This window comes from Paroedura picta, chromosome 2, assembly GCF_049243985.1.
Source record: "Paroedura picta isolate Pp20150507F chromosome 2, Ppicta_v3.0, whole genome shotgun sequence".
NCBI classification, from domain to species: Eukaryota; Metazoa; Chordata; class Lepidosauria; order Squamata; family Gekkonidae; genus Paroedura; species Paroedura picta.
In genome coordinates, this window is record NC_135370.1 from 173,885,865 (window position 1) to 173,911,916 (window position 26,052).

Genomic DNA, 26,052 nt, shown 5'->3' on the forward strand with positions numbered 1-26,052 from the left:
CGAGGCCTTCCTAAGGACATCAGGAGAGTCCTGCTGGGTCAGACCAGGGGTCCATCCAGTCCAGCCTCCTGTCTCACACAGGGGCCAGCCAGTTCCTCTGGAGGGCCAACAACAGGGCAGAGAGACAGAGGCCTTCCTAAGAACATCAGGAGAGCCCTGCTGGGTCAGACCAGGGGTCCATCCACTCCAGCCTCCTGTCTCACACAGTGGCCAACCAGTTCCTCTGGAGGAACAACAACAGGGCAGAGAGGCCGAGGCCTTCCTAAGAGCATCAGGAGAGCCCTGCTGGGTCAGACCAGGGGTCCATCCAGACCAGCCTCCTGTCTCACACAGGGGCCAGCCAGTTCCTCTGGAGGGCCAACAACAGGGCAGAGAGGCCGAGGCCTTCCTAAGAACATCAGGAGAGCCCTGCTGGGTCAGACCAGGGGTCCATCCAGACCAGCCTCCTGTCTCACACAGGGGCCAGCCAGTTCCTCTGGAGGGCCAACAACAGGGCAGAGAGGCCGAGTCCTTCCTAAGAACATCAAAAGAGCCCTGCTGGGTCAGACCAGGGGTCCATCCAGACCAGCCTCCTGTCTCACACAGGGGCCAGCCAGTTCCTCTGGAGGGCCAGCAACAGGGCAGAGAGGCCGAGGCCCTCATTGGAACCTAAGAAGAGCCCTGCTGAGATCAGTCCAGTGCTTAGGCCAGCATCATACATTCATATTCAGGGAAAACGGTGAGTGGGGGGGGGGGGCAGGGAGGGATGTGTCAGTGCTTGGCTCTCTCTTGCATGCCCAGGGAAATGCCAATTGCCACTCTGTGGTCAGAAGGCGAATTTCGTTTGGGCTAGTCTGGCCAGGGATTCTGGTTTTCGGGGTGGGGGGAGTCATCTGGGCACGAAAGTGGGGTCACTGTGGATGGGCAGGTTGTTATGAGCTTCCGGCATTCTGCAGGGGGTTGGACTAGATGGCCTTCGAGGTCCCTTCCATGATTCTACGATTCTATTCTAAGATTCCCTTCTCAGCAAGTGGCAAAATACAGTCGAAAATGCTGCCACAACAGTGGAAAACAGAGTGGAAAATTACAAACACAACAGAGGAAAAACTGTCTAATGCAGGACCATTTTAGATGCAATCAACAAACTCACTTGCTGTCTTTTTGTCCAAGGATGTTTTAAGTTTTGTGCTGGATCCTATTGACGTCTAATCTCCAATTTGGGGGATGTTTTTGAGTGTGTAAACCTTTCCAGTGCATTCCTTCCTGCCCGAACAAGAGGTTCACCCTGCTGGCAAAACAACCTCCTTGGCATTTTCACAAGAGTAGGTAAAGGGCGTGGGAGGAGGCCAGAAGCAGGCTGCCTCAATTTGAATTTTTAAAATAAGAAAAAACTCCGGCCATTTGGGTGATCTTTAAAAGAATGACAAAATAGAAATAAAAACAAGAAGAATTAAGACCAGCCCATTGGCCGGAGTTTTTTCTTATTTTCTGGACCAGCAATTCGACTGGGCTTCTTTGCTCCATTTGTCTCGCTGGCAGCCAGCGACTTAGAACGCTGCCCAATAAGGGACGTTCCCTTGACAATGGCTTCTACCAACAACAGGAAGAAAAACAGGAGGAAACGGTAAGTAATTCCAGACCTCAAGAAGAAGGAGGCAGTGTTTTTGCAGCGTGGACAAGTGAGCTACACAAAATATATTTATTTCATTCATTCATGCCCAGTGGAGACCTACTGCAGCTTCTACTGGCCTCCTCTTCTCCTCCAGTTTTATCCATCCAGTGTGGGGCAGGTTCGGAGGAGAGTATGGGTCTACCCCACAGTCACCCAGCAAGCTTCCAGAGCAGGTTTGGGATCCAAGCTAGGGTACTGACCACAGCTGCCTTCTACTGGATCGGACCATTGGTCCTTCAAGAGCAGTCTTATCTACTCAGATTTTGTTAGTCTTCAAGGTTAGTCTTTGTTAGTCTTCCTGGACTCTGGCTCTTTGCTCCTGCCGCTGCAGACAGACCCATCGTAATTATTTTATTTTTTTATTTACATTTCAATTTGTATCCCGCCACTCCCAGGCAAAGGCTAGTGGCGGGTAACAATAATTGGCCCAACATTAAAATCCCCTAAAACAACCCAAAACCCCTTTAGGAGCAAGAATTTCTACTTCCCCTCGGCTCAACGGACCTTTTTAAGAAAACAGTGCTTCAGGGGATGAGGGGGGGCGATGGACTGGGTAACCAGCGTGGGGGCCCAGATCTACTAGCACTGGCCTCAACCAAAGACCTGGCGGAAGAGCTCCGTCTTGCAGGCCCTGCGGAACTGAGAAAGTTCCGTTAAGGCCCTCGGCTCTCCTGGGAACTCATTCCACCAGGTCCAGGCCAGGGACGCAAAGGCCCTGGCCCTGGTTGAGGCCGGGCACAGTTCCTTCAAATTGGGGATCTCCAACAAATTCATACCCAAAGAGTGCAGTTCCCTGCAGAGGAGAATAAGGAGATAGGTGGTCCCGCAGATATCAGCACCCCAGGCCACGGATGGCCTTGAAGGTTAACAGCAAAACCTTGAACTTGATCTGGGCCACAGCCAGCACCCAATTCACCTGCCTCAGCACAGGCAGGATGTGGGCCCTCCAAGGTGTCTTGGGAGTGAACAGCAGTCGCATAGGCTGCCTAAGAGGTGGTGAGCTCCCCCTCACTGGCAGTCTTCAAGCAAAGGTTGGATACACACTTTTCTTGGATGCTTTAGGATGCTTTGGGCTGACCCTGCGTTGAGCAGGGGGTTGGACTAGATGGCCTGTATGGCCCCTTCCAACTCTATGATTCTATGATTCTATGGCCTGTATGGCCCCTTCCAACTCTATGATTCTGTGATTCTATGAACAGCAGCTCACGAAAACTCCTTGGCTGCCACTGACTTTGTGACTTGTGAAGGTGCTCCTGGACTCTGGCAGTTTTCTCGTGCTACAGACAAACTAACACTGCTACCCACCTTGCATGATGGGGGCTCATGGGAATTGCAGTCCGTGGACATCTGGAGAGCCACATTTTGGCCACCCTGTTATAGAGGCTTCGTGTTCCACGAATTACAACACTGGGTTAAATCGAGGCACAAAACCTACCTTGCAGTGAATAGTGGAGATCGTCAATGTCGGAGGAGAGCTGCTCTTCGGCTGTCGGAGATATTTCCGGAGAAGCCATCTTGCTCAGCTCTACGGTGTCTGCAAGTTCATTTCAACCGCCAAACTGGAAAAGGGGGTAAAAAAAAAGAAGGGGGGGCTTAGCAGATGGGATTGCACACTCAAAACAGGCGCTAGGTTTTGTTTTTTGAAGAAGAAGAAGAAGAAGAAGAAGAAGAAGAAGAAGAAGAAGAAGAAGAAGAAGAAGAAGAAGAAGAGTTGGTTCTTATATGCCGCTTTTCCCTACCCGAAGGAGGCTCAAAGCGGCTTACAGTCGCCTTCCCATTCCTCCCCCCACAACAGACACCCTGTGGGGTGGGTGAGGCTGAGAGAGCCCTGATATCACTGCTCGATCAGAACAGTTTTATCAGTGCTGTGTTGAGCCCAAGGTCACCCAGCTGGTTGCATGTGGGGGAGCGGGGAATCGAACCTGGCATGCCAGATTAGAAGTCCGCACTCCTAACCACTACACCAAACTGGCTCTCGGCCACGTTAAGCCCCACGGTTTTAACAGGAGCAATGCACTTCCTCCTGGCTCCCGAGGACATCGCTTTCTTAGATTATCCGGATCACGGACTACGCTTTCTTCTTTTGAATCCCAACGTTGGTTATTCTTCTGGGGCTCCCACAGCCGGGCTATTTCTAACAGCTGGCCAGCCTCCAGCTCCGGGAAACCGGCCACCGTAAAAGAGGAAACGGATCAGAATTCAAAACTCCGAGATGGAGAGTGGACGGGAGGCTGCAAGAGCCAAGCCCTAGAATGTCCTCTCTGACGGAGCCTCATTCCCCGGTAACTTTCAACCAAAGCGATCTTATCTACCTCGCAGGGTTGGGAGTTCGCTTTCCTTTCCCTGGACTTTTATGGCATCTTTTGTCTCCCAGGCTTCCTTTTCTCGGGCCGCGATTATGGTAGCAGGTCGGAGACGAAAAAAGGCGCTGAGCCCGCAGAAGATCTGACAACTAAAGCGCAACAAAGAAAATAACATTTCGGCTGGCGCAAGGAGCCTCGTCGTCATCCCACCGTCTGTATCTTAGAGACCCCGGCATGCAATCTGCAACAGTTTACTTCTCAACCTTGAAAGCCTCGTTTCTGGAAATCTCTCTCATCAATCATTCGCACACAGGGAGAGAGAGCTCAGCAACCACGGAGTGTGCCTTTCAACTTTGTGTGTGATTTCGTGTACGTCGGGGCAAGGAGCCCGTTCTATGAACAAGGGAAACGTTTTCTTGTTTTTGGAAAGAAAATAAAGGGACTGGGGAGGTTTTCCTTAAATCGAAAAACGAATCAAAGCCAAAACCAATCTGACCTTTCCCGAGCACACACAAGAAGTAATAAATTTGCACCACTCTCTATGGTACCCGGTGCCCAGTTCACGGTAGTTGATTGTTTCGTACTTGAATTCCTTAACGCTTCCTGAGAAATGCAACCCCCTTCGTCTCTACGGACTTGTAAGGGGGTGGGGAGAAGGGATTGTGTTGGTGCTTGGCTTGGGCGGCCCTTTCTCGCATGCCGATGGCCGCTTTGGGGTCAGAAGGCGGATTTCTTCCAGGCCGCACTGGCCGAGAATTCTGTTTTTCTGCAGGGGGTTGGACTAGATGACCCCGGAGGTCCCTTGACTGTAAAAACAGCCACGCTTCAACCATGACATGTGGATTTGGGGGGAAACTTTTAAAAGACAATCTCCCATCGAGCCACGGAACTCCTTGCTTCCAGATGTCCTTTGGAGAGGGGTCATGGCTCAGCATTCACTTGGCATACAGGAGGTCCCAGGTTCAATCCCTGGCATCTCCCCTCCCGGACAAACTTGCCAGATATCTGGAGGCTGCAGCTGAGAGGCTCAAGCGGAGGGGCCTGAAGCTGAACCCTTCTAGAACGGAGGTCCGGTGGATAGGTAGGAAGGGACCAGTGCACCTGCCCAACCTGGACAGTGTGCATTGTTCCACTGCACAGAGGGGCCAGAAATTTAAGGCCTCCCTTTCCATGGAGGCTCAAGTCACTAGAATAGCTCAGCAAGCGTTCTTCCCTCTACTTACATCCTACCTGGCCCACGATCACTTAGCCACAGTGGCCCATGCAACGGGTCACTAACTCGCTCTACCTGGGCCTTCCCTTGTCCCCACTCTGGAAGTTACAAGTGCTCCCAAAAACAATTGCCAGACTCCTTAGCAGAACACCACGGAGGGCTCATATATGTCCTGTGCTCAGACAGCTGCATTGGCTTCCAGTGGAGTACCGGATTACTGGAGTGCTGCGAGGTGCTGCTTTTGACCTTTAAGGCTATTTGGGGTCTGGCTCCAGCATACCTGAGGAACCGCCCCTCCAAATATACTCCTGAGGAGCATTACGCTCGGCCAGCTCTAAGAGACTAGGGGTATCTGGCCCAAGAGAAGTCTGCCTGGCCTCAACCAAGGCCAGGGCCTTCTTGGTCCTGGCCCCCATGTGGTGGAACAAGCTTTCGGAAGAGACAGGCCCTGTTGGAGCTCACTTAAAGTTCTGCAGGGCCTGCAAGATGGAGCTCTTCCGCCGGGCATTCAGTTGAGGCCAGGCTGTAAGGAACATCTAAGAGACCCCCCCCCCCCAATAACACTGAGTCAAATGATTGGTTGGACCAAGTCTGGGAATCAAAAGGACGCCGACTGCTGTTCTGTGACAGTTTTTAGCAAGTTTGTTTATTGTTTTACTGAATTACCGTTTTTTAAATTGTTGTACACCATCCCGAGACAGCTGTGCCAAGTCGGGTGGTTTTATAAATCCAAACAATGACTCTCTAGTTAAAAAGGTAAGCTAGTAAAGGATGTGAAAGACCCCTGAATGAGACCTTGGAGAGCTGCTGTGGAACCTCGCTGCCCTGGCTGCCTCGCCCAGAGGCACAGATCCGGGGACGGACTGGGTGCAGCGGGCAAAATGCTCCCCTGTTTGGAACCCAGAAGGACCGGGGCAACTTGCCCTGGATCAGACGCCCAGTGGCAGAGCGGTACAGTGCCTCTGGTGTGGGACAGGTCACAGTGAGCTTCCATGACAGAGTGAGGATTTGAACCTGGGTCTCCCTGTTCATGGTCCAGGTCAGTTCCCCTGGAGAAAATGGCTGCTCTGGAGTATGGACTCTATGATATCCTAAACCTGCTAGGTTGCCTCCACCCCCAAAAACCCTCACATACCCCCAGGCTCTGCTCCCAAATCTCCAGGAATTTCCCGACCTGGAGTTGGCAACACTAGGAATATATTAAAATGACCCTATTATTCTTAAGAGATGTTGTGAAGCCGTTTCAGTCATGTCCATGGTGAAATCCCCCTTTTCCCTACAGGGCCCCAGACTATTTATTTATGATCCCGCTAAGAATGCTGCAACTTTTTTTCTCTTCCACGTGCCAAGAGCTTCCCATGTAAAATCCAGGACATTCATAGCAACACACAGTTATGAGCCAGGACAGATGGAAAGAGAGGGGGGGGGAGTGGCGTTTTTTAAGGCCTTTGTACTACTGGCTTCCAGTTTCTCTTTTTGACGCTAAGCAGAGGCTTTGTCTGTCTTTGTTTTTGGACGCAAGGGGAACACGATCCGTAGTACCAAGTTGCTTTACCAATTCTTACGCAGAACTATTTCTTAAGCTTTCAACCTACACTTGAAGCAGAATACGGACAGCACATGACTCACCGCTCTGCAGTTAAAAAAACTGATTCCCCTATATACAGAAACCTAGCTCCTCAGGGAGGAATCCAGCCTCCAGCCCCCTTTGCTTTGGCAAGCTGGTTTTCTTTCAGCAGGGAGTCCTTTTTTTTTCTTTTACAAAGAAGCATCTAATTATGGCTTTGGTGGGTATTAAGCCTGCAGATTCGGTAGACACAGACTAGAAGTTATTCTAAGGAACGGCTCTTTATTGAATCCAAACACCAACCGAACGAGGAACAAGGGGAAAACCACAAACTTATATAAAGTTGGGGAAAGGTGTTCTAAACTTCTTTAACTCAGAAAGTTCAACTTCGGGCAACTCTGCCAAGCTAGATTCTCTGTGCTAAATTTCCCACTGATGAAAAACGGTCTTGATTTTAGAATGAATATACAAATTGCATGAATTAGAACGGCAGACGACTGGAAAACAAACAGAACTGATTCATTCATTTATTTCATCCATTCTTATTCAGCTCTTCCTCCAAAGGTCTTGCGTTGGTATTCAGAGGTGGCTGAACTGTGGCTCTCCGGATGACCATGGATTACAATTCCCATGAGCCCCTGCCAGTTCGTAGGAATTGCAGTCCATGGCCATCCAGAGAGCCACAGTTTGGCCACTCCTGGTATATATCATTCTCCCCTTCGCTGTTTTACTTTCACAACGACCCTGTGAGGTAGGCAAGGCCGAGAGGGACCCAATAAGCTTCACACACAGTAGGGATTTGAATCCGGGTTTCCCCGCCTTTGGTCCATCCCTCTGACCATTCCACAACACAGCCATTTACACAACTTTATAACGTCTAGAAATCAGGGAATCCTGGAGTTGGGAGGGATCCTGTGAGTCATCTAGTCCAACCCCCTGCTCAATGCAGGGTCAGCCTAAAACATCTTGGTGCTGGACACCAAATAACAGCTTTCCCCATCATCGCCGTAGAAAACAAGCCCTGAGGCAAAGGTAGCCATGTTTCTGGCCTAATGAGAAGATTAGGCATGCCTGTTACACGGGAAGAAGTATTGATTTATCAGTCCCACGTAAAAGAGCAAGGTTTTGTTGACGCCAAAAAGCGAGAGAGTCTTTTTGTCCCGGTGTTTGGCTTGGAAGCTTGCCACGGTTATAAATAGTCTTGCTGCTAGATTGCTCAGAGGGGGGGGGGGGATTCGTTCCTGGCCCTGAACAACACAGCAGAAGATCCCAGAGTGGAGAATCTTCTGCCTGGAGAAGGAATGAATCTACAGTCTCTACTTTCATTTCGGGATGGCAACCAGGCAGGGCTCGAGAACTGCCAAACTTCGCTCCCGCTGAGCTGGGGCCGAGAAAAAGAAAGACCTCGAGGGATGCAGATTAGGATCAGGCAGGCTGTGTTCTCGAGGGCCGGGCTCAATGAGGTCAGGAGGGATTGGGCGCAGCCTCAGCTTCCGTGCCGATGACCTTCGAGGCGCTCCTTTGTTTGGCCACAGACAACGAAGGGTGCGAGCCACTACTGGGAGAAAGGGAAGACGGCGAACATGCAGGTTGCACTTGTTGCCCTCATGCAGGTTGCACTCATTTCTGTCAGAAAAGCTGAGAAAGGCCAGAGTGCACAAAACTGAACCAGCGTGGTGTCGTGGTTAAGAGCAGCAGCTTCTAATCTGGGGAGCCAGGTTTGATTCCCCGCTCTTCCATGCAGCCAGCTGGGTGTGTTAAAATGAGAGCTACAGGACTCCAGTGCAGCTGCAAAGCTAGAAGAGGTCACTCCTCTTTCTCCTGTTATGTTTCTTTTTTGCTGTTGTGTCCTTGTCTGAAAACAATCACAGCTAGGAAGCACAGCTCCTAGAGTCCGGATCGCTTTTTGGAAAGGCCGAAGCTCCTTTTGTTGATTTACCAGAACACCCCGCTGGATCCAGGCCTCCTGGAACAAAAATATAATCTGGATCGCCAACAATAATCCCTTACGGTCTGCTAGCATGAGAAAGGAATAAAAACATGAAGTGAAGCAGGCAGACTCCTGAAATAGCTGTCAGATGTCAATGAAGACCGAGCCGTATAAAAATGTTATTTAAAGCAGGGGTAGTCAACCTGTGGTCCTCCAGATGTCCATGGACTACAATTCCCATGAGCCCCTGCCAGCGAATGCTGGCAGGGGCTCATGGGAATTGTAGTCCATGGACATCTGGAGGACCACCGGTTGACTACCCGATTTAAAGGAGGCACCTGAGTTACAGCCTGAGAAGGGTATTCTGGGATTGCTTCATCCACTACCGCTTGGTCAGCAATTCTCAAGGGTCTTAGGTAGAGATTTCTCATTTATTTAGGGCAGGCTTTCTCAGCCAGGGTTTCACAAAAACTTGGGGTTTCTTGACGGCCCTGGAACGGTTTCCCAAATGGGTGGGAGATAATTATTTTTTTTTAAATGTACTAAACATTTATTGGGTAATAGAACCGTATATGGAGGGGGCGGGAAGGGGAGGGGCCCTGGGTGGGCGTGTCCACAGCTCTGCTTCCCAACCATGTTCTGCAACATAATACCACTGCTGGGGGTCCTGAAAGCCTGAAGGATGTTTCAGGGAGTTTCTGAATGGTACAAAAGTTGAGAAAGGCCGGAGCACACAAAACTGACTATGAGGGACAAAGGGTTTCGTATGAGGGAGCGTGGCGTCGTGGTTAAGAGCAGCAGCTTCAAACCTGGGAAGCCAGGTTTGATTCCCCGCTCCTCCCCCACATGCAGCCAGCTGGGTGACCTTGGGCTTGCCACAGCCATGATAGTGCTGTTCTCACAGAGCATTTCTGTCAGAGCTCTCTCCGCCTCACCTACCTCACAGGATGTCTGTTGAGGGGAGAGGAAGGGAAGGCGACTGTAAACCGCTTTGAGACTCCTGCGGGGAGTGAAAAGCGGTGTATGAAATATAAGTTTTCTTCTTCTCCATCGTGGTGTATGTGTGTTAAAATGAGTTCTACGGGACTCAAACCCAGCTGCAAAGCTAGATCAGGTCACTGCTTTTTCTCCTGTTGTGTTTCTTTTTCGCTGTTGTGTCCTTACAACCAGAGAGTGTTGTTCTGAAGCGAAGAATGGAAAATCCAACCAAGTGTTTTTATTTTTCTTTTATTGTGGTGATTTTTTTTTAATACAGCTAACTACATCTGAGTAGCCAATTCCTCCCCGGGCTCCCTATTTAGCAAACCAACTCATCCTTCTCTCAACACCAGAGGCCTGTTTGGCATTAAGAGCAGAGGAGACCTTGAGCAGATGAGGCCAGAGAAAACCCACAGGGTGGGAATTTATCAATGAAAACCTTTTCCCCTGGTTGCTCCCACATAGCAGCACTCTGGTCACATTCCAGCACGTTCCTTCTGAAGCAGAAAGCAGAGGGGACCAAGGAAACAGCCAGCGTGGTGTTATGGTGATGAGCGGCAGGCTCTAATCTGGAGAGCCGGGTTTGATTCCCTGCTCCTCTTCCATGTGTAGCCAGCTAGGTGACCTTGGTCGAGTCACAGTCCTGTTGGAGTTGTTCCCACTGAACAGTTCTTCCAGAGCTCACTCAGCCTCACCTACCTCACAGGGTGACTGTTGTGGGGAGCGGAAGGGAAGCCACTTTGAGACCCCCTTCGGGTAATGAAAAGATACTGAGACTGGGAAGAAGAAGAAGAAGAAGAAGAAGAAGAAGAAGAAGAAGAAGAAGAAGAAGAAGAAGAAGAAGAAGAAGAAGAAGAAGAAGAAGAAGAAGAAGAAGAAGTTGGTTCTTATACGCCACTTTTCTCTAGGAGGAGTCTCAAAGTGGCTTCCCTTCCGCTCCCCACAATAGTCAACCTGTGAGGTCGGTGAGGCTGAGAGAGCTCTGACAGAACTGCTCAGTGAGAACAGCTCTGACAGGACTGTGACTTGGCCAAGGTCGCCCAGCTGGCTGTACAAAGAGGAGGAATGGGGAATCAACCCCAGCTCTCCAGATTAGAGGAGTCTCCTCACAACAGACACCCTGTGAGGTAGGTGGGGCTGAGACAGGACTGCCCTGTGAGAACCGTCCTATCAGGACTGTGATTAGCCCAAGATCTGCCTGCTGAGGAGCGGGGAATCAAACCTGGCTTACCAGATTAGAAGCCGCTGCTCTTAACCACCACACCAAGCTGCCTTATGGAAGAGCCTTTGCCCATCCTAGTCAGGACGGGCTCCACTCTGCTTTTCATTTTCTTCCCCATGCATGTTTATCTCCCTTCCTTTCTCCCCCACATAGTTGGAACGATCTGGGAACCGATGCTGGTATTTGCTTAAGAGTCTGACTTGCAATAAATCATGGATCGTCTGAATATCACAGGGCAGGCCAGTTGCCCACAGATCAGAGGCAGACAGGAATCGCAAATGCAAATGCGCATAGCCAGAGTCTGGGCACAGAAGCTGGCAGGGATCCTCCTGTGCCTTCAAACAGATGTGCAAGAAGAGACATTTGAACTTGGGATCTCAAAAACAATAAGAACACAGGAGGAGTTTGACAGCTGCCTCTCTCAACTTTCTTACTGTCAAGAAACCCCTGAAACATTCTTCAGGCTTCCAGAAACCCCAGAAGTGGCGCAATCGTGCAGAATATGGTTGGGAAGCAGAGCTGTGGACACGCCCACCCAGGCCCCTCCCCTTTCCACCTCCTTCAGGCCCATCATTGGCCATTGTGGGAGGGGGAGGCAGGTCACAGAATCTCATCCTTATCCACGGTTCCTCTATATATCTGTGAAACAGCCTGGGGGGGGGGGGGGTGGAACGTGTCCGGCTGTCCAAGTTGGAATAGGGCCAATCAGGGTGCAGCCAGATTGGCCCTGCCCCTGCAGCTCCCGCCCTCTGTCCCTAGTCTCTAGACGCTGCTCTCAGATGCACCTCAGTGCCTGGAGACAGCAGCAGGTAAGGGGAGAGGGCCCTGGGCAAAAGGTTGTGGTGGAGGGCCTGCTAACAAGGGCCTCTTGACCTGCTAGGCTGGGCCTCCTAACGAGGGCCTCCCCAGCCTGCTGACTGCTTACTAAGGAGCTCTGTCCAGGGCCTGCTAACAAGCTGCCCAGCCCCCACCCACCCCACTGCGAGATGCAGTCCAAAGCCACCTTAAGCTGTCTGGCCAGGGGCCAGGGAAGGGGGCCCTTTCAAGACCCGTTCTTAGGAACTGGCTTTGAAGCTAGTAGAATAATAAAGTTGGAAGGGACCTCCTGGGCCATCTAGTCAAGAAACCCCAGAAGTGGCACCATCATACAGAATATGATTGGGAAGCAGACCTGTGAATTCATCCAACCAGGACCCCTCCCCTTCCCACCACCCTCCAGGCCCATCATGGGCCATTTTGGGAGGGTGGGTCGACACGACCGTACATGGTCGTATCACTTGATAAATGTTTAACAAATTTAAGAAACATATACAAAATCGATTAAGTCCCATCCATTTGGGTAACCCCTCCAGGGCCATCAAGAAACACCTGGGTTTCCGGAGGTTTAGGTGGAATTTTTTTTGCATTAATTTCATTGGTTCTGGTCTGTCCCTCTGGGGCAAGAGAGAATAACTCTGCTCCATCCTCTATATGGCAGCCCTTTAAATACTTGAAGATGGTTATCAGATCCCCTCTCAGTCGTTTTCAAGGTATGGTCTACTAAGACTCCTAGATCCTTTCCGCACATGCTACTGCCAAGACAAGTCTCCCCCCATCCTATATTGGTGTCTATGGTTTTTCCTACCTAAATGCAGAACTTTACATTTGTCCTGATTGAATTTCATTTTATCTAGTTGAGCCCACTTCTAACGCCTATCAAGAACATCCTGGAGACCACTTCTAGAGCCTATCAATATCATGCTGAAGGCATTTCTTCTATACTTGGAAATCTTTCCGGAGACCAGTTCAGAAGTTACAACCCCATTCTCCATGCCACAGATTTAGCCCCCTTTCCCATGCAAATTCCAATTTATTTCCATGGTTTGTTACAACCATAACTTAGCATTACAGCCACACTGGAGGCTAACCATAGGTAATCATCCAACAGGGCCTGAAAACACCCTTATGTTGTAAAACCACCAAGTTTAGAGCCGGCACAGGTTTTATTTATTCCCTGGCAAACTTAATTGGCCACTTCTCCAGGGAAGGGCCCAAATGAGCTTAGAATAGTGTAAAAGCATTTTTTAAACTTTTTTTTTGGTCTCGTCCTTCTTCCCCGGAACTCAGAGTGGCAAACATATTATTCCCATGACCACGACTGCTAGGGCAGAAAGTACACCTGAGAAAGAAACTGAAAACACCATCAGAGAATAGAAACAGAGAATCACAGAGTGGGAAGGGGCCACATAGGCCATCTAGTCCAACCCCCTGCTCAAGGCAGGATCAGCCCAAAGTAACTAACTTTATCCAGAACTGACCCAGGAGCTAATGGACTCAAAAGAAAAACTTCTTCCCATGTTTGTGTGAATAACAATTTCAAGGGAATTGATTGGCTGTTTTGGCAAAGAATTATCATTGGTTGTATTGGGATGTGTGATACAGTTTACTAATGTTAACAGAATTAATTTTTGCTATATGGTCATGTATTTTACATGGTCATGTAAGGTGTTCTTAGTTCTTAATCTGAGGAAGAGTGCTTGCACTCAAAAGCTCACGCCCTGAATAAATCTTTGTTGGTCTTAAAGGTACTACTGGACTCTGATTCTAACATTTTTACTGTCCTCGTTCTGGAGACTTTTAACAGGAACCTAACATGCAGAAATGTGTTGTTTTTTACATGCTGCTTTTCACTACCTGAAGGCGTCTCAGTGTGGTTTACAATCGCTGTCCCTTCCTCTCCCCACAACAGACACCCTGTGAGATAGGTAAGGCTGAGCGAGCTCTGCCAGAACTGCTCAGAAAGAACAGCTCTAAGAGAACTGTGAAGGTCATTCAGCTGGCTGCATGCGGAGGACTGAAGAATCAAACCTGGCTCTCCAGATTCTAAGCCACTGCTCTTAACCACTCCATCAAGCTTAACCACTACACCAACGTTGGTTGGGCCACGATTCAGAGAGCCTGGGTTCAAATCCCCACCTTGCAATAGAATACTGCTGGGTGACCTCGGCCCAGTCATATACTGTCAGCCTCACCTACTCCACAGGGTTGTTGTAAGGATTAAAAAAGAGAGCTATGGGAGCCCCTTAGGGTTACCCTGGGGAAAATGGTGAGGGGTATGTGAATTAAAACAGGGGTAGTCAACCTGTGGTCCTCCAGATGTTCATGGACTACAATTCCCATGAGCCCCTGACAGCAAACGCTGGCACAGGCTCATGGGAATTGTAGTCCATGGACATCTGGAGGACCACAGGTTGACTATCCCTGAATTAAAACAAATATTTTGGCTGCAATGTTTTGGATCAGAGCTTACAGACGTTGCCACAGTCTGTGCTTTCATTGGCATTTTCACAACGATATTTTAATGCATTTGTGATTCTGAGAGGTGTCAAGCCAAACTGAAAAAAAATGTATGCTTCTCAACAGCACAGACACCCAGTTCTGGCGAAAGACACCTGTGTCGTTTAAGGACACTTCTGCATCCTTTGCAAACCTGAGCCACTTCCACCTTTTCCCCTGGCAGGGCTGGTCAATCTGGAGAAATTCCTCTGTCCGGCCAGCACGATCCGCACTTTATCCCAAATTTGACAACAGGGAAAGGTTCCTTCTTCCCACCTCCCCCTTCCTCAAAAGACCGGAGGCCTCCCTCTGGATGGGCTGCAACTGGCCTCAAAAGGTTCGGTCCCCCATCCACCCCTCCTTCCCCCAAACGGAAAGTCCCAAGGGTGGGTTGGTTGGCCCTGATTTGACCTCAACAGCCCCGATTCCAGCCAGGTTTACTCGTAAGCGAGCCCCACTTCGAGCCCGGGAGGCGCCATCCAGACAAACGGAGGGGCCGCGGCGCACGCTTGGATTGCCTCCGCTCTCCGGAGAGCGGAAATCGGAGAAAGGTGAAAGTGACACCTAGGGCGGAGAACAAAGGCGGCTTCAGACAACAAAGGCCGCCAGGTACAGCCGCCAGCCAATCAGAGCCGGGGCTCGGGGGAGGGAGGGCGGCAACGCGGCGGCGGCAGCGGCAGGGGGGCTCCCGAAGGCCGAAGGGAATCCCCACCTCCCCCGCGCCCGAAGGCGGGAGCCCGCCGCGCAAATGGCTCCTCCAGCCGCGCCGCCCGCAGCTTTCCCGCCCTGGCAGACTCCGGACGAGCCCCCGGGGCCGGGGCTGGCGGGAGGAGCCGGCTGGTCCTCTCCGGCCCAAGAAAGCTCCCATCAACGTCACTAGCAATTCTTAGTATTATCATTATTAATTAATAATACTAATAATAATCCGTATTAGTAATAATATATATAATAATATTAGTAATACAGTATACTATAATAATATTATTAGTATTATTAATTAATAATAATAATATTGCAAGAACTAAGGCGGCGAATCGTCCCCCCTCGCCCGATCCCCCTTCCCACGGCCGGTGCCGCCTTCTGCCGTCCCCTCCGGCGGCCCAAACTTGGGCAGGGCGCGCGCGGCTCCTCCGGCTCCAAGTTCAGGTTCCCGCCTGCCCGCCGCTCCTTCCCGAGGGAGCCGGAGGGACACCGCCCCTGCCCAGCCCGGCCCGCCGCCCCCTACCCCCACCCCCGGCGCTGCCCGCTCACTTTGGACGCGCGCCGATCCTCCGCCCGGGGTGGCTGCCTCGGATCCCGCGCCCAGGCCACGAGCTGTCCGCCGGCCAGCCTCGCCTCTCCTCCCGCTGCAGGGGCGCCAACTCCGCCCGCTCGGAGCGCTGCCTGCGAGCGAGGATCTGCCGCCCCCGGGAGCCAAGGGAGGGACGCCAGGAGGAGGCGGAGGCGGCCGGCCTAGCCCCGCTCCTCGCCCCGCCTCCCGCCCACCTCTCTCGGCCAGGCAGGCAAACAAACAGCACGTGGCCGCGCCGGGAAAGGCCGGGCCTGGGGGGAGCCTCGGGCAGTCGGGCCATGCAAGGGCAATCAGGGGCTTTCCCGGGATTCGCCCCCGGTCCCGCCCTGAAATCCCACCAACTTATAGCCAACACACGTAACGGGCTCGAATGTGCGCGGATTCGGCGCGCAGTTCAGACAAGGGTATTAAAAAAAAAGGGGGGGGGTTAGCATTCCATAGATCGATCGATCGATCGATCGATCGATCGATCGATATCTTCCTGAAATTTAATCAGTTCTTTCTCTCTTTTTCTTGTATTTCTTTTTCTATTATTTTTCCCTCTCATAGCATCCTTAATATGGTTTCATTGAGTCAATGAGGAACTTCTGGTATGATTTCTTTTATCTTATCTTTTTTTGGGGGGGCTACTCCCACCCTTAAAAACAAAACTTGTGCACGGACATGGATGGATGGTGTTAGATCCATGTGAATGCGGAGACCAGGGCCCATTCTGCACTTGTCAGATAATGCACTTTCAATGCACTTTAGAAGTGTTCTGCATAAGAAAATCCAGCTGAAAAAGCACTTTGAAAGTGCATTATCCTATGTGTGCAAACTAGGCCCTGGGCACTGGGGTCCACTCCCCCCAGATCTCCAGGAGCTTCCTAACCAGAGTTGGCAACCTGAGGATGAACCAGCGAAAGGGAAAACATGATCTTATAATGGGAGAAAGAAGCCAGGGAGGGTTTCCTTCAGGAGCTGGGGGGAGAGGAAGTGGCAGAGAAGAAATCTCGCCAGCGCACAGGATTACGGATCCCACCGCAGAGTAAACAAATCTCTGCCCTTCACTTCAGACTGCAAACAAGGGAACAAAGCAGTCGCTCTTCTTTTCTAATGAGGCCTGCTTCACGAACACTGATAATTATTTACTTTTGTTTCATGCCACCTTTACCCTCCTCTGTTTTATGTGCCCAATAAAGCAGGCGAGGCTGAGGGCTTGTGACTCGCTCACCATCACCCAGCAAACTTCCACGGTGGAATAGAGATTCGAATCTGGGTCTCTCAGATCCTTGCTTGGCCCGCTAGCCGCTACATTATCTGCTCTCTCACCCCACATTGACTCATCAGAGGAGGAGACGGAAGGCTGGACTGGTACCCTGATGGCGGGTGCTGGTCGGGGCCGTATCTCCCGCAAAACTGGGGGACCTGGGCCAGCCTCAGTTCTCTCCGCCCCACTCCTCCAGATGCAGCCAGCTGAGTGACCTTGGGCCAGTCCCAGTTCTCTCCGTGCTCTCTCAGCCCCACCTACCTCACGATTGTTGTGGGGAGAGGAAGGTGGGGTACAATACCACACAGTCCACGTTCCAAAGTATCCATTTTCTCCAGGGGAGCCGATCTCTGGAGACTGGGGGGGGAGCTGAAATTAAGAGTCCCCAGGTCCTGCCTGGAGGCTGGCATCCCTACTCCCAGTCAACAAAGGGAGTGCCACCAGTTTGAATACTGGACGTGGTTTACAACTAGGGATGCCAGCCTCCAGGTCGGGCCTGGGGATTCTCCCCCCCCCCCCCCCCCCCCGTTTTACAGCCCATCTCCAGGCGACAGAGATCGGTGCCCCTGGGGAAAAGGGCAGCATTGAAGAACAGACTCCCCACCCCAAATCCCACCCACTCCCAGCTGCACCCTGAAATTCTCCAGGTATTTCCCAATCCGGAGCTGGCAACCCCACTGAAAGGGAATAATCATAATGTTTGCAAACGTGAAAGTGAAACCTGTGTGGACAGAAGTGAACTGTCTCTTCCACCTTCCGCTTCTCTTGGCTGATTGGCTCACATGTTTGCCAGAGAAGCCAAGAGGATTAAGTCTCCTGGGGGGGAAGGCCCCTTCAAGTGGATTAGTCGCCACAGCACTGAGAAAGCTGTTCTGTCATATCAGGGCTCTCTCAGCCTCACACACCCCACAGGATGTCTGTTGTGGGGAGAGGGAAGGGAAGGCGACTGTAAGCCGCTTTGAGACTCCTTCAGGTAGAGAAAAGCGGCATATAAGGACCAACTCTTCTTCTTCTTCAGTAATCTCAGGGCTCTCTCAGCCTCACCCACCTCACAGGGGGTCTGTTGTGGAGAGAGGAAGGGAAGAGGAGCCTCTTCTAGACTCTGAACATGCCGTATCCTCCAGGGTGACTTACAGCAGTGGTCCCCAACCTTTTTTCGGCTGGGGACCGGCAGGGCGACGGCCACGCCCGTGCATTGTGCATGCGTGGCCGCGCAGGCGCACAGGCGCACCGTGCGGCCGAAATCGCACATGCGCGGCACTTTCACACGTGCGTGATTTTGGCCGCGCAGCGCGCATGTGTGCATGCACTGCCAGGCCGCGCATGCGCGATGCATGGCGCAGCCCTGATTCCCTCTCCCCCCTCCCGCAGTAAGAAGCTTCCTGGGCCGCAAGCTTGCAGCCTGGGAAGTTTTTTACTGCGGGGGGGGCGGGGAGAACCGGCGCCCTATCCTTCGCGGCCCGGCACCGGGCCGCGGACCGCAAGTTGGAGACCACTGACTTACAGTATGCAGAGCATGTAGAAAGGCTGCAGGGGTAGGGTGGCCAGAACCAGGGCTGGAGATTTGGGGCTGGTGTCTGAAGAGAGCAAAGACCTCAGTGAGGTATACTGACTAGAGTCCACCGTTCCAAAGAATCTATCTTTTCCAAGGGAAACTGTTGTGTCTGTAGATCTGCCGAGGACAGAGCTTGAGGTCCAAGGCAGGATCATAAATCTGCACCGTAATTGACCGATGCACAGCTAGATCCCGTCTGCAGGATCCAGTCAGCTTAAAGTGAAACTGACCAATAGCCTGCGTTGCCAGGAGGATTTATTTGGGGGCTTTTGTATATGGGGAAGAGGGTCTTCGGTTCAGTTTTTGCCTCTTTCTGGGGTCACGATAAAGAGCTGAAAGGAACTACTAGCGCCCTGGTTTCTGAACCTAGGCCGATCTAACAGAACCAACCTCTGTAACCTGGAGATGAGCTGTAATTCCGGGGGTCCCCCATGTCCCACCTAACCCTTGGAGAACTCCAAGCACAACCCGGAGGATAACAATGCTAAGAAAAGAAATTAGTACAGGGAGGAGGAGAATAGTTCCTGCTACAAAAGGTACAAAGAGTTCATGACTGACTTCATTTTGCTGCGCTTTCCAGACTGGGTTCTTCTAAGTGAAAGAGAGACTCACAGTTCTATGCCACTTGCTCAGTTTACAGGTGAGCCAGGGAGTGGCCACTGAGGAAGACCTGTTGCTGAAACTCATTTAGTATTCGTTCTGCAGAGCCATTTTGGTGTAGCGGTTAAAAGCGGCAGCCTGTAAACTGGAGAACCGGGTTTGATTCCCCACTCCTCCACATGCGGCCAGCTGGGTGACCTTGGTCTAGTCACAGTTCTCTTAGAGCTCCTCACATAGAACAGTTCTGTCAGAGCTCTCTCATCCCCACCTACCTCCCAGGGTGTCGGTTGTGGGTAGAGGAAGGGAAAGGTGCTTGTAAGCTATTTTGGGACTCCTTGAGATAGTGAAAAAGTGGGGTATAAAAAACAATTCTTCTGGCACAACTGTGTCCTGCAGCAGAGAGAGTTGCCTGAAGAAGCATTTTCGGTCTACTGCCTTCAACAGCCAGCTGGGTGAACTTGGGCCAGTCACAGTTCTCTTAGAACTCTCTGCCCCACCCACCTCACAGGGTGTCTGTTGTGGGGAGAGGAAGGGGAGAGGATTGTAAGCTCTGAGACACATGAGGTCTGCTGGGTGACCTTGGGCCAGTTCTAGTTCTCTCAAAGCTCTCCCAGGGTGTCTATTATGGGTAAAGGAAGGGAAGGCGATTTTAAACCGTTTTGAGACTCCTTTGAGTAGTAAAAAAAAAACAGATTCAAAACAGCTCTTCTTTTCTTCTCGCGCATGGAGACAAGATGTACTTTTAAAACCTGTATTTATGTAATTGAACATTTGCCCCCTACTTTGGGATTAGGCACTCCCATGCTGAACCATAGGGGCATTGTTTTTAAATGATACTTGAGCACTTCTCATAGAATCATAGAGGTGGAAGGGACCTCCTGGGTCATCTAGTCATGTCAATCTGCCCCCTCTCCCAAAGTGGCCAATGTTGGGCCTGGAGGGGATGGGAAGGGGAGGGGCCCTGGGTGGGCATGTCCACAACTGTGCTTCCCAACCATATCCTGCATGATGGTGCCACTTCTGCGGTTTCTCGAAGCTTGAAAAATATTTCAGGAAATTCTCAATGGAAAAATGTGGAGAAAGGCTGCCATAATCCTTATTGCTCTGACGGTATGAAAATACTTCCTAAGCTCAAAGTTCCAGAGTCTTCTGGGATCAGGCCTCTCTACAGCCGCCTCGTAAATTCATGCCGATGCAAACCCAGGACTTCCCGAGCGCATTCTTTGGTGGGAACTGCCTTGCCCCATCTCCCAAGGTCAGTTCTGCTCCAGGCAGAAAACAAGCAGCTGGATCTTTAGACTCCGTCCTCCTGCTCATTCAATGCTTCTTTTAATAGGGGCTTGTTTTCAAAGGAGTCTCGTATCCTCTGCCATGTGTTGGTGCCTCTCCAAGGTTCGCAGCTGTTGCATTACGCCATTCTGCAGCTGAAAACTTCTCCCTCCGATTCCAGTTAAGTGTGTGGCCTTGACTGCTGCTTGTTGTCACACATTGTGAAGCTGCAGAGATACACGACGCATGCTTTTGCTTAAGTGTGGAAAGGAATATAGACATCTGGATCTGGAGGGGGAGGGGGAAGGCAGGGTCCTGATGTCCTGGATTTTTGCCTTCCCTTTTGCCTTTGCCCACAAGAACGTAAGAGCCCTGCTGGATCACACCACTGTCTCATACTGTCCAGCATCCTGCCTCATACAGTGGCCAACCAGTTCCTCTGTAGAGCCAACAATGGGACACAGAGGCCGAGGCCTTCATTAGAACCTAAAAATATCCCTGCTGGATCAGACCAGGGGTCCCTCTATACCCTCCTGTCTCACACAGGGGCCAACCCATTCCTCTGGAGGACCAACAACAGGGCAGAGAGGCCGAGGCCTTCCTAAGAATATCAGGAGAGCCCTGCTGGATCAGACCAGGGGTCAATCTAGTCCAGTATCTTGTCCCACACGGGCCAACCAGTTTCTCTGGAGGGCCAGCAACAGGCAGAGGGTCCAAAGCCTTCAATCCAATGTCAGAACAGGGCTTAAAGACTGAGGCCTTCATTAAAACATAAGAAGAACCCTGCTGGGTCAGACCAGTGGTCCATCTAGTCCAGCATCCTGTCTCACACGGCGGCCAGCCAATTCCTCTGATGTTGCCTTTTTCCTTTGGGATTCTAAGGATTAGATTAGTCCCAAACCCTGTGTTCTGTTTTCTATATTTACTGGAGTTGGCAAAATCCAGGAGGTTGGTCATGGCCTTCTTTTGCAGAACCATCCTTGGTGGTCTTCCATCCAAGCCTTATGGCAACTCTGGCATGGGGCTTTCTGGGTAATTGGGAACCAGAGGTGGTTATCTTAAGACAACCCCGTCCGAGGGATTTCAAGGCAAGTAGGACTCAGAAGTGATTGGCCATGGCCTTCCTCTGCAGAGTCCTCCTTGGTGGTCTTCCATCCAAGACTTATGGCAACCCCAGTGAGGGGCTTTCAGAACAAGTGGGGATCAGAGGTGCTAGGCCATGGCTTTCCTCTGCAGAGCCTTCCTTGATAGTCTCCCATCCAAATTCCAGTCCTGGGTAATTGGGAATCAGAGGTGGTTGGGCATGGCCTTCTTCTGCAGAGCCTTCCTTGGTGGTCTTCATCCAAGACTTATGGTAACTGAAACAAGGGCTTTTGGGTTAATGGAAATCAGAGGTGGTTGGTTATGACCTTCCCCTGCAGTGTCTTCCTTGATGGTTTCCCATCCACATTCCAGTCTTGCCTAAGCAAGCTAGAGCATGCCACCTTCCCACTTGAATTTAGCTGAATAAGAGGGAAAATATTTCAAGGCTGTATTAGTTGTCAACATAAATGTATTCATTGAGGACTTTAGGATCTAACTCTCTCTGCGTATGGGAAGCAAATGCACATTTGTTTCTCATTTATCTACCCTATTTCCCTCAAGGCAATGTTCCCATTGTGTGATGTTGCCATCCCTGAATCTGCTGAGGACAGTGTTTCTGCTGGGAGAACAACACTGGACATGATATTCCAACTGAGGTCTAACCAGTGCAAAATAGGGTGGTCCTCTAACTTCCTTTGCTAAATGATGACACTTTCAATCTTGCCCTTTATCTTGGAAGTCTCCCAAGTGGCTAAGGGGGCTGAAGGAGGCAGTGGTCCAACCTCTGCTGAAGGAACCATCCCTGATCCGCAGGAGCCCACCAACTACTGCCCTGTCTTGCACTTGGCGTTTCTAAGGAAGGTGGGGGAAGAGCTGCTGGGGACCAACTAGAATCATAGAAGAATCATAGAATCATAGAGTTGGGACCTCCTGGGTCATCTAGCCCAACCCCCTGCACTATGCAGGACACTCACAACCCTCTCGCTCATCCACTGTCACCTGCCACCCCCTTGAACCTTCACAGAATCCGCCTCTCTGTCAGATGGCTCTCCACCCTCTGTTTAAAAATCTCCAAAGATGGAGAACCCACCACTTCCAGAGGAAGCCTGTGCCACTGAGGAACCACTCTAACTGTCAGGAACTTCTTCCGGAGGTTTAGACGGAATTTAGGATCATAGAATCATAAAGTTGGAAGGTACCTCCTGGGTCATCCAGTCCAACCCCCTGCACCATGCAGGACACTCACAACCCTATCGCTCATCCACTGTAACCTGCCACCTGGATGTTTAGACAGAATTTCTTTTGCATTAATTTCATCCCATTGGTTCTGGTCCATCCCTCTAGGACAACCCTGCTCCATCTTTTACATGGCAGCCTTTTAAATACTTGAAGATGGTTATCAGATCCCCTCTCAGTCGTTTCCTCTCCAGGCTAAACAGACCAAGCTCCCCCAGCCTTTCCTCATATGTCTTGATCTCCAAACTCTTCGCCATCTTTGTTGCCCTCCTCTGGACATGCTCCAGTCTGTCTACATCCCTCTTCAACTGGGGTGCCCAAAAATGAACACAGTTCTGCCAGTGAGGCCGAAGCAGAGCAGAGTAAAGCCGTACCATCACCTCCCGTGATCTGGACACGATACTTCGTTTGATACAGCCCAAACTGACAGAATTTCTGGAGGAAGCTTCTGTCCTAGACCCAGCCCAGTCAGGCTTCGGGCCAGGGGGTTGAGACAGCACTGGTTGCCCTGATGGATGACCTCGGCTGCCAGCTGGACCGAGGCAGGTCAGCGCTGCTAATGATATTCAACTTCTCGGCAGCATTTGACACAGTAGCTCACAAGCTGCTAGCTTACCACCTCTCCGAACAAGAGGGACAGCCTTTCGGTGGCTGATCTCCTTTCTTCGGGGTCGCAGACAGAGGGTAGCAATAGGAGAGAACCAATCCAGCTGCTGGAAACGCCACTGTGGGGTGCTGCAAGAAGCCGTTCTCTCCCCAATTCTATTTAACATCTTTATGCGCCTCTCTCGCCCAGCTGATACAGAGGTTTGGACTAAGATGCCATCAATACACTGATGACACGCAGCTTTTCCTCACAATGGACGGCCACCCTGACTCAGTGGCCAGATGTCTGGAAGCAGTGACGAGCTGGTTCAAGCAAAGCTGTCTGAAGATACATCCTTTGAGGACGGAAGTCCTGTAGCTTTGTAGGAAAGGCCCAGGCGAGGAAGTGCAATTGCCCAGCCAGGAAACCAAGCGTGATCTTTGACACCTCCCGGTCCATGGAGGAATGGATCACAAGAGTAGCTTGGCTGGCGTTCTTCCATCTATGTCAAGCCTAACCACTACTGCCCTAGTTGGACCCAGAACACCTAGACCAAGGGTAGTCAAACTGTGGCCCTCCAGATGTCCATGGACTACAATTCCCAGAAGCCCCTGCCAGCAAACGCTGGCAGGGGCTTCTGGGAATTGTAGTCCATGGACATCTGGAGGGCCGCAGTTTGACTATCCCTGACCTAGACACAGTGATCCAGGCGACAATCACCTCTAGACTGGCTTTCTGCAACTTGCTCTACGCAGGCCTACCCCTATCCCTGATCTGGAAACTTCAACTGGTGTGGAATGCGGCAGCCAGGGGTCTTACAGGAACACCTTGGAAGGCTCACGTGCGGCCCACACTCCAACAACTGCTTTGGATACCATTTGACCACCAGGTCAGGCGTAAGGTTTTGGTAATCACCTTCAAGGCCATATGCGGTTTGAGCCCCGAGTATCTGAGTACCTCTCTACCTATGTCCCCCAAAAGCACTATGCTCCATCCACACCAACAAACTGGTGACCCCTGGCCCCAGGGAAGCTCGTCTGACCTTGACCAGAGCCAGGGCTTTCTCGGTCTTGGACCCTGCTTGGTGGAATGAGCTCCCCGATGACATCAGGGTCCTGCTGGAGCTAATACAATTCCACAGGGCCTGAAAAAAGGGAGCTCTTCCACCAGGCTTCTGGTCAGGACAAGTGAACAAACCACAAACCACCAACCGCCAACGCCCAGAGGCACCCTCCCACCGTCAACCGTACTCATAGAAGAAGAAAAAAACAGAATCACAGGGCAGTAAAAACAGAATTGCTGAATGTTGACTGTGAAATTATAAACTGTTTATTTGGATACAAGTCCTCATTGTTAAAGACGTTATGTATTTAAGCCAAGATCTTTATTGGATTGTATTTTTCTTTTGAAGCTTCCAATGTAAATCGCCCTCTGTCAAAAGGGAGGGTGGTATGTAAATATATAATAAAGTAAAACCAGGTGCATACCTGGTGTAATTAGACAGCCCACAACATCTAGGCAACACTTGGGTGGTTTAACTTAGATCTTTGTGTGAAAGATCTCCACAGTGCTCCTCAAGGTCACTTATAGAATCATAGAATCATAGAGTTGGAAGGGGCCATACAGGCCATCTAGTCCAACCCCCTGCTCTACGCTGGATCAGCCCTAAGCATCCTAATCATAGAGACATAGAGTTGGGAAGTGGCCAACCACTTGCTACAGGGCATAGTCTGAGACGTCCTGTGACATCACAGCAGCTAAGCCAATGGTAGCCAGGTGAAAGAGAACCCATGCAATTGCAAAGGCTGATGGAGCTGTCTGAAGTTTGGCCAATGCCACTATTATTATTATTATTATTATTATTATTATTATTATTATTATTATTATTATTATTATTATTATTATTATTATTATTATCTTTCGATTTATTGCCCGCCACTCCCTTACGGCTCGTGGCGGGTTACAACATTTTAAAACCCCCAATAAAATCCATTAAAAACCCTCAGCAACAATTACAATATAACATTATCGGTTAGCAAGCTAACCTGGCAAGATAGGCTAATCAACCTCCCCCTCCTACTACAAGCAGGTGGAGAGGGGATACTGATGGTACTAATCCCCAATCTCAATCCCAGGTCCCGGGTCCCGAGTCCCCGGGGGGGGCATAGATGTTAGCCTCGGCCTCAACCGTAAACCTGGCAGAAGAGCTCCGTCTTGCAGGCCCTGCGGAATGATGGAAGATCTCGCAGGGCCCGCAGCTCTCCCGGGAGCTCATTCCACCAGGTAGGGGCCAGGACCGAAAAGGCCCTGGCCCTGGTCGAGGCCAGGCGTGCTTCCCTGGGGCTGGAAACGACCAGCAGATTTTCTCCCGCAGAACGTAAGGCTCTGCGGGGGGCATAGGGCGATAGGCGGTCCCTCAGGTATGTGGGTCCCAACTCACGTAAAGCCTTGAAGGTTAAAACCAAAACCTTGAACCGGATCCGGGCAGCAATTGGCAACCAGTGCAGCTGCCTCAGCACTGGCTGAATGTGGGCCCTCCAAGGTGTACCAGTGAGGACCCTGGCAGCTGCGTTTTGCACTAGCTGGAGTTTCCGGACCAAGGACAAGGGAAGGCCCGCGTAGAGCGAGTTACAGAAATCTATTCTGGAGGTGACCGTTGCATGGATCACTGTGGCTAGGTGTTCGGGGGACAGGTAGGGCGCTAGTAGTCGGGCCTGGCGAAGCTGGAAAAATGCCTGGCCCGCTACTCTTTTGACCTGCGCCTCCAAGGTCAGGGAGGCGTCAATGATCACACCCAAATTCCTGGCCTGGGACGTGATGGTAAGGTGTGTCCCTACAAGGGTGGGTAAACGCGTGTCCTGTTCCCGCCCCCTACGTCCCAACCACAGGACCTCCGTCTTGGAGGGGTTGAGTTTCAGGCGACTCTGCTCACTGAAGAAGTGAGGCTAATAGGTCAGAGAGGTCCTGGAGAATATGGAGAGAAGGGGTTGGATGAGCACAGAAG

General features: G+C 51.1%; 1 protein-coding gene across 4 annotated transcripts in view; it reads right to left on the reverse strand.

The window, feature by feature from the left end:
* SYNE2 (spectrin repeat containing nuclear envelope protein 2) overlaps positions 1-15,607 on the reverse strand; it is a 293,618-nt gene extending 278,011 nt beyond the window's left edge. For 3 of the 4 annotated variants that reach the window (XM_077323895.1, XM_077323896.1, XM_077323893.1), the window contains exons 1-2: positions 15,431-15,607; positions 3,087-3,210 (exon numbers count right to left, since the gene is read on the reverse strand). In XM_077323895.1, coding sequence (XP_077180010.1) covers positions 3,087-3,165 — 79 coding nt within the window. In that variant the 5' untranslated portion in view covers positions 3,166-3,210; positions 15,431-15,607. Of the gene's footprint in view, positions 1-3,086; positions 3,211-3,963; positions 4,104-15,430 lie in introns of all 4 variants that reach the window. The other variant, XM_077323894.1, reaches the window with a different exon arrangement.
* Between the last annotated feature and the right edge of the window lie 10,445 nt (positions 15,608-26,052).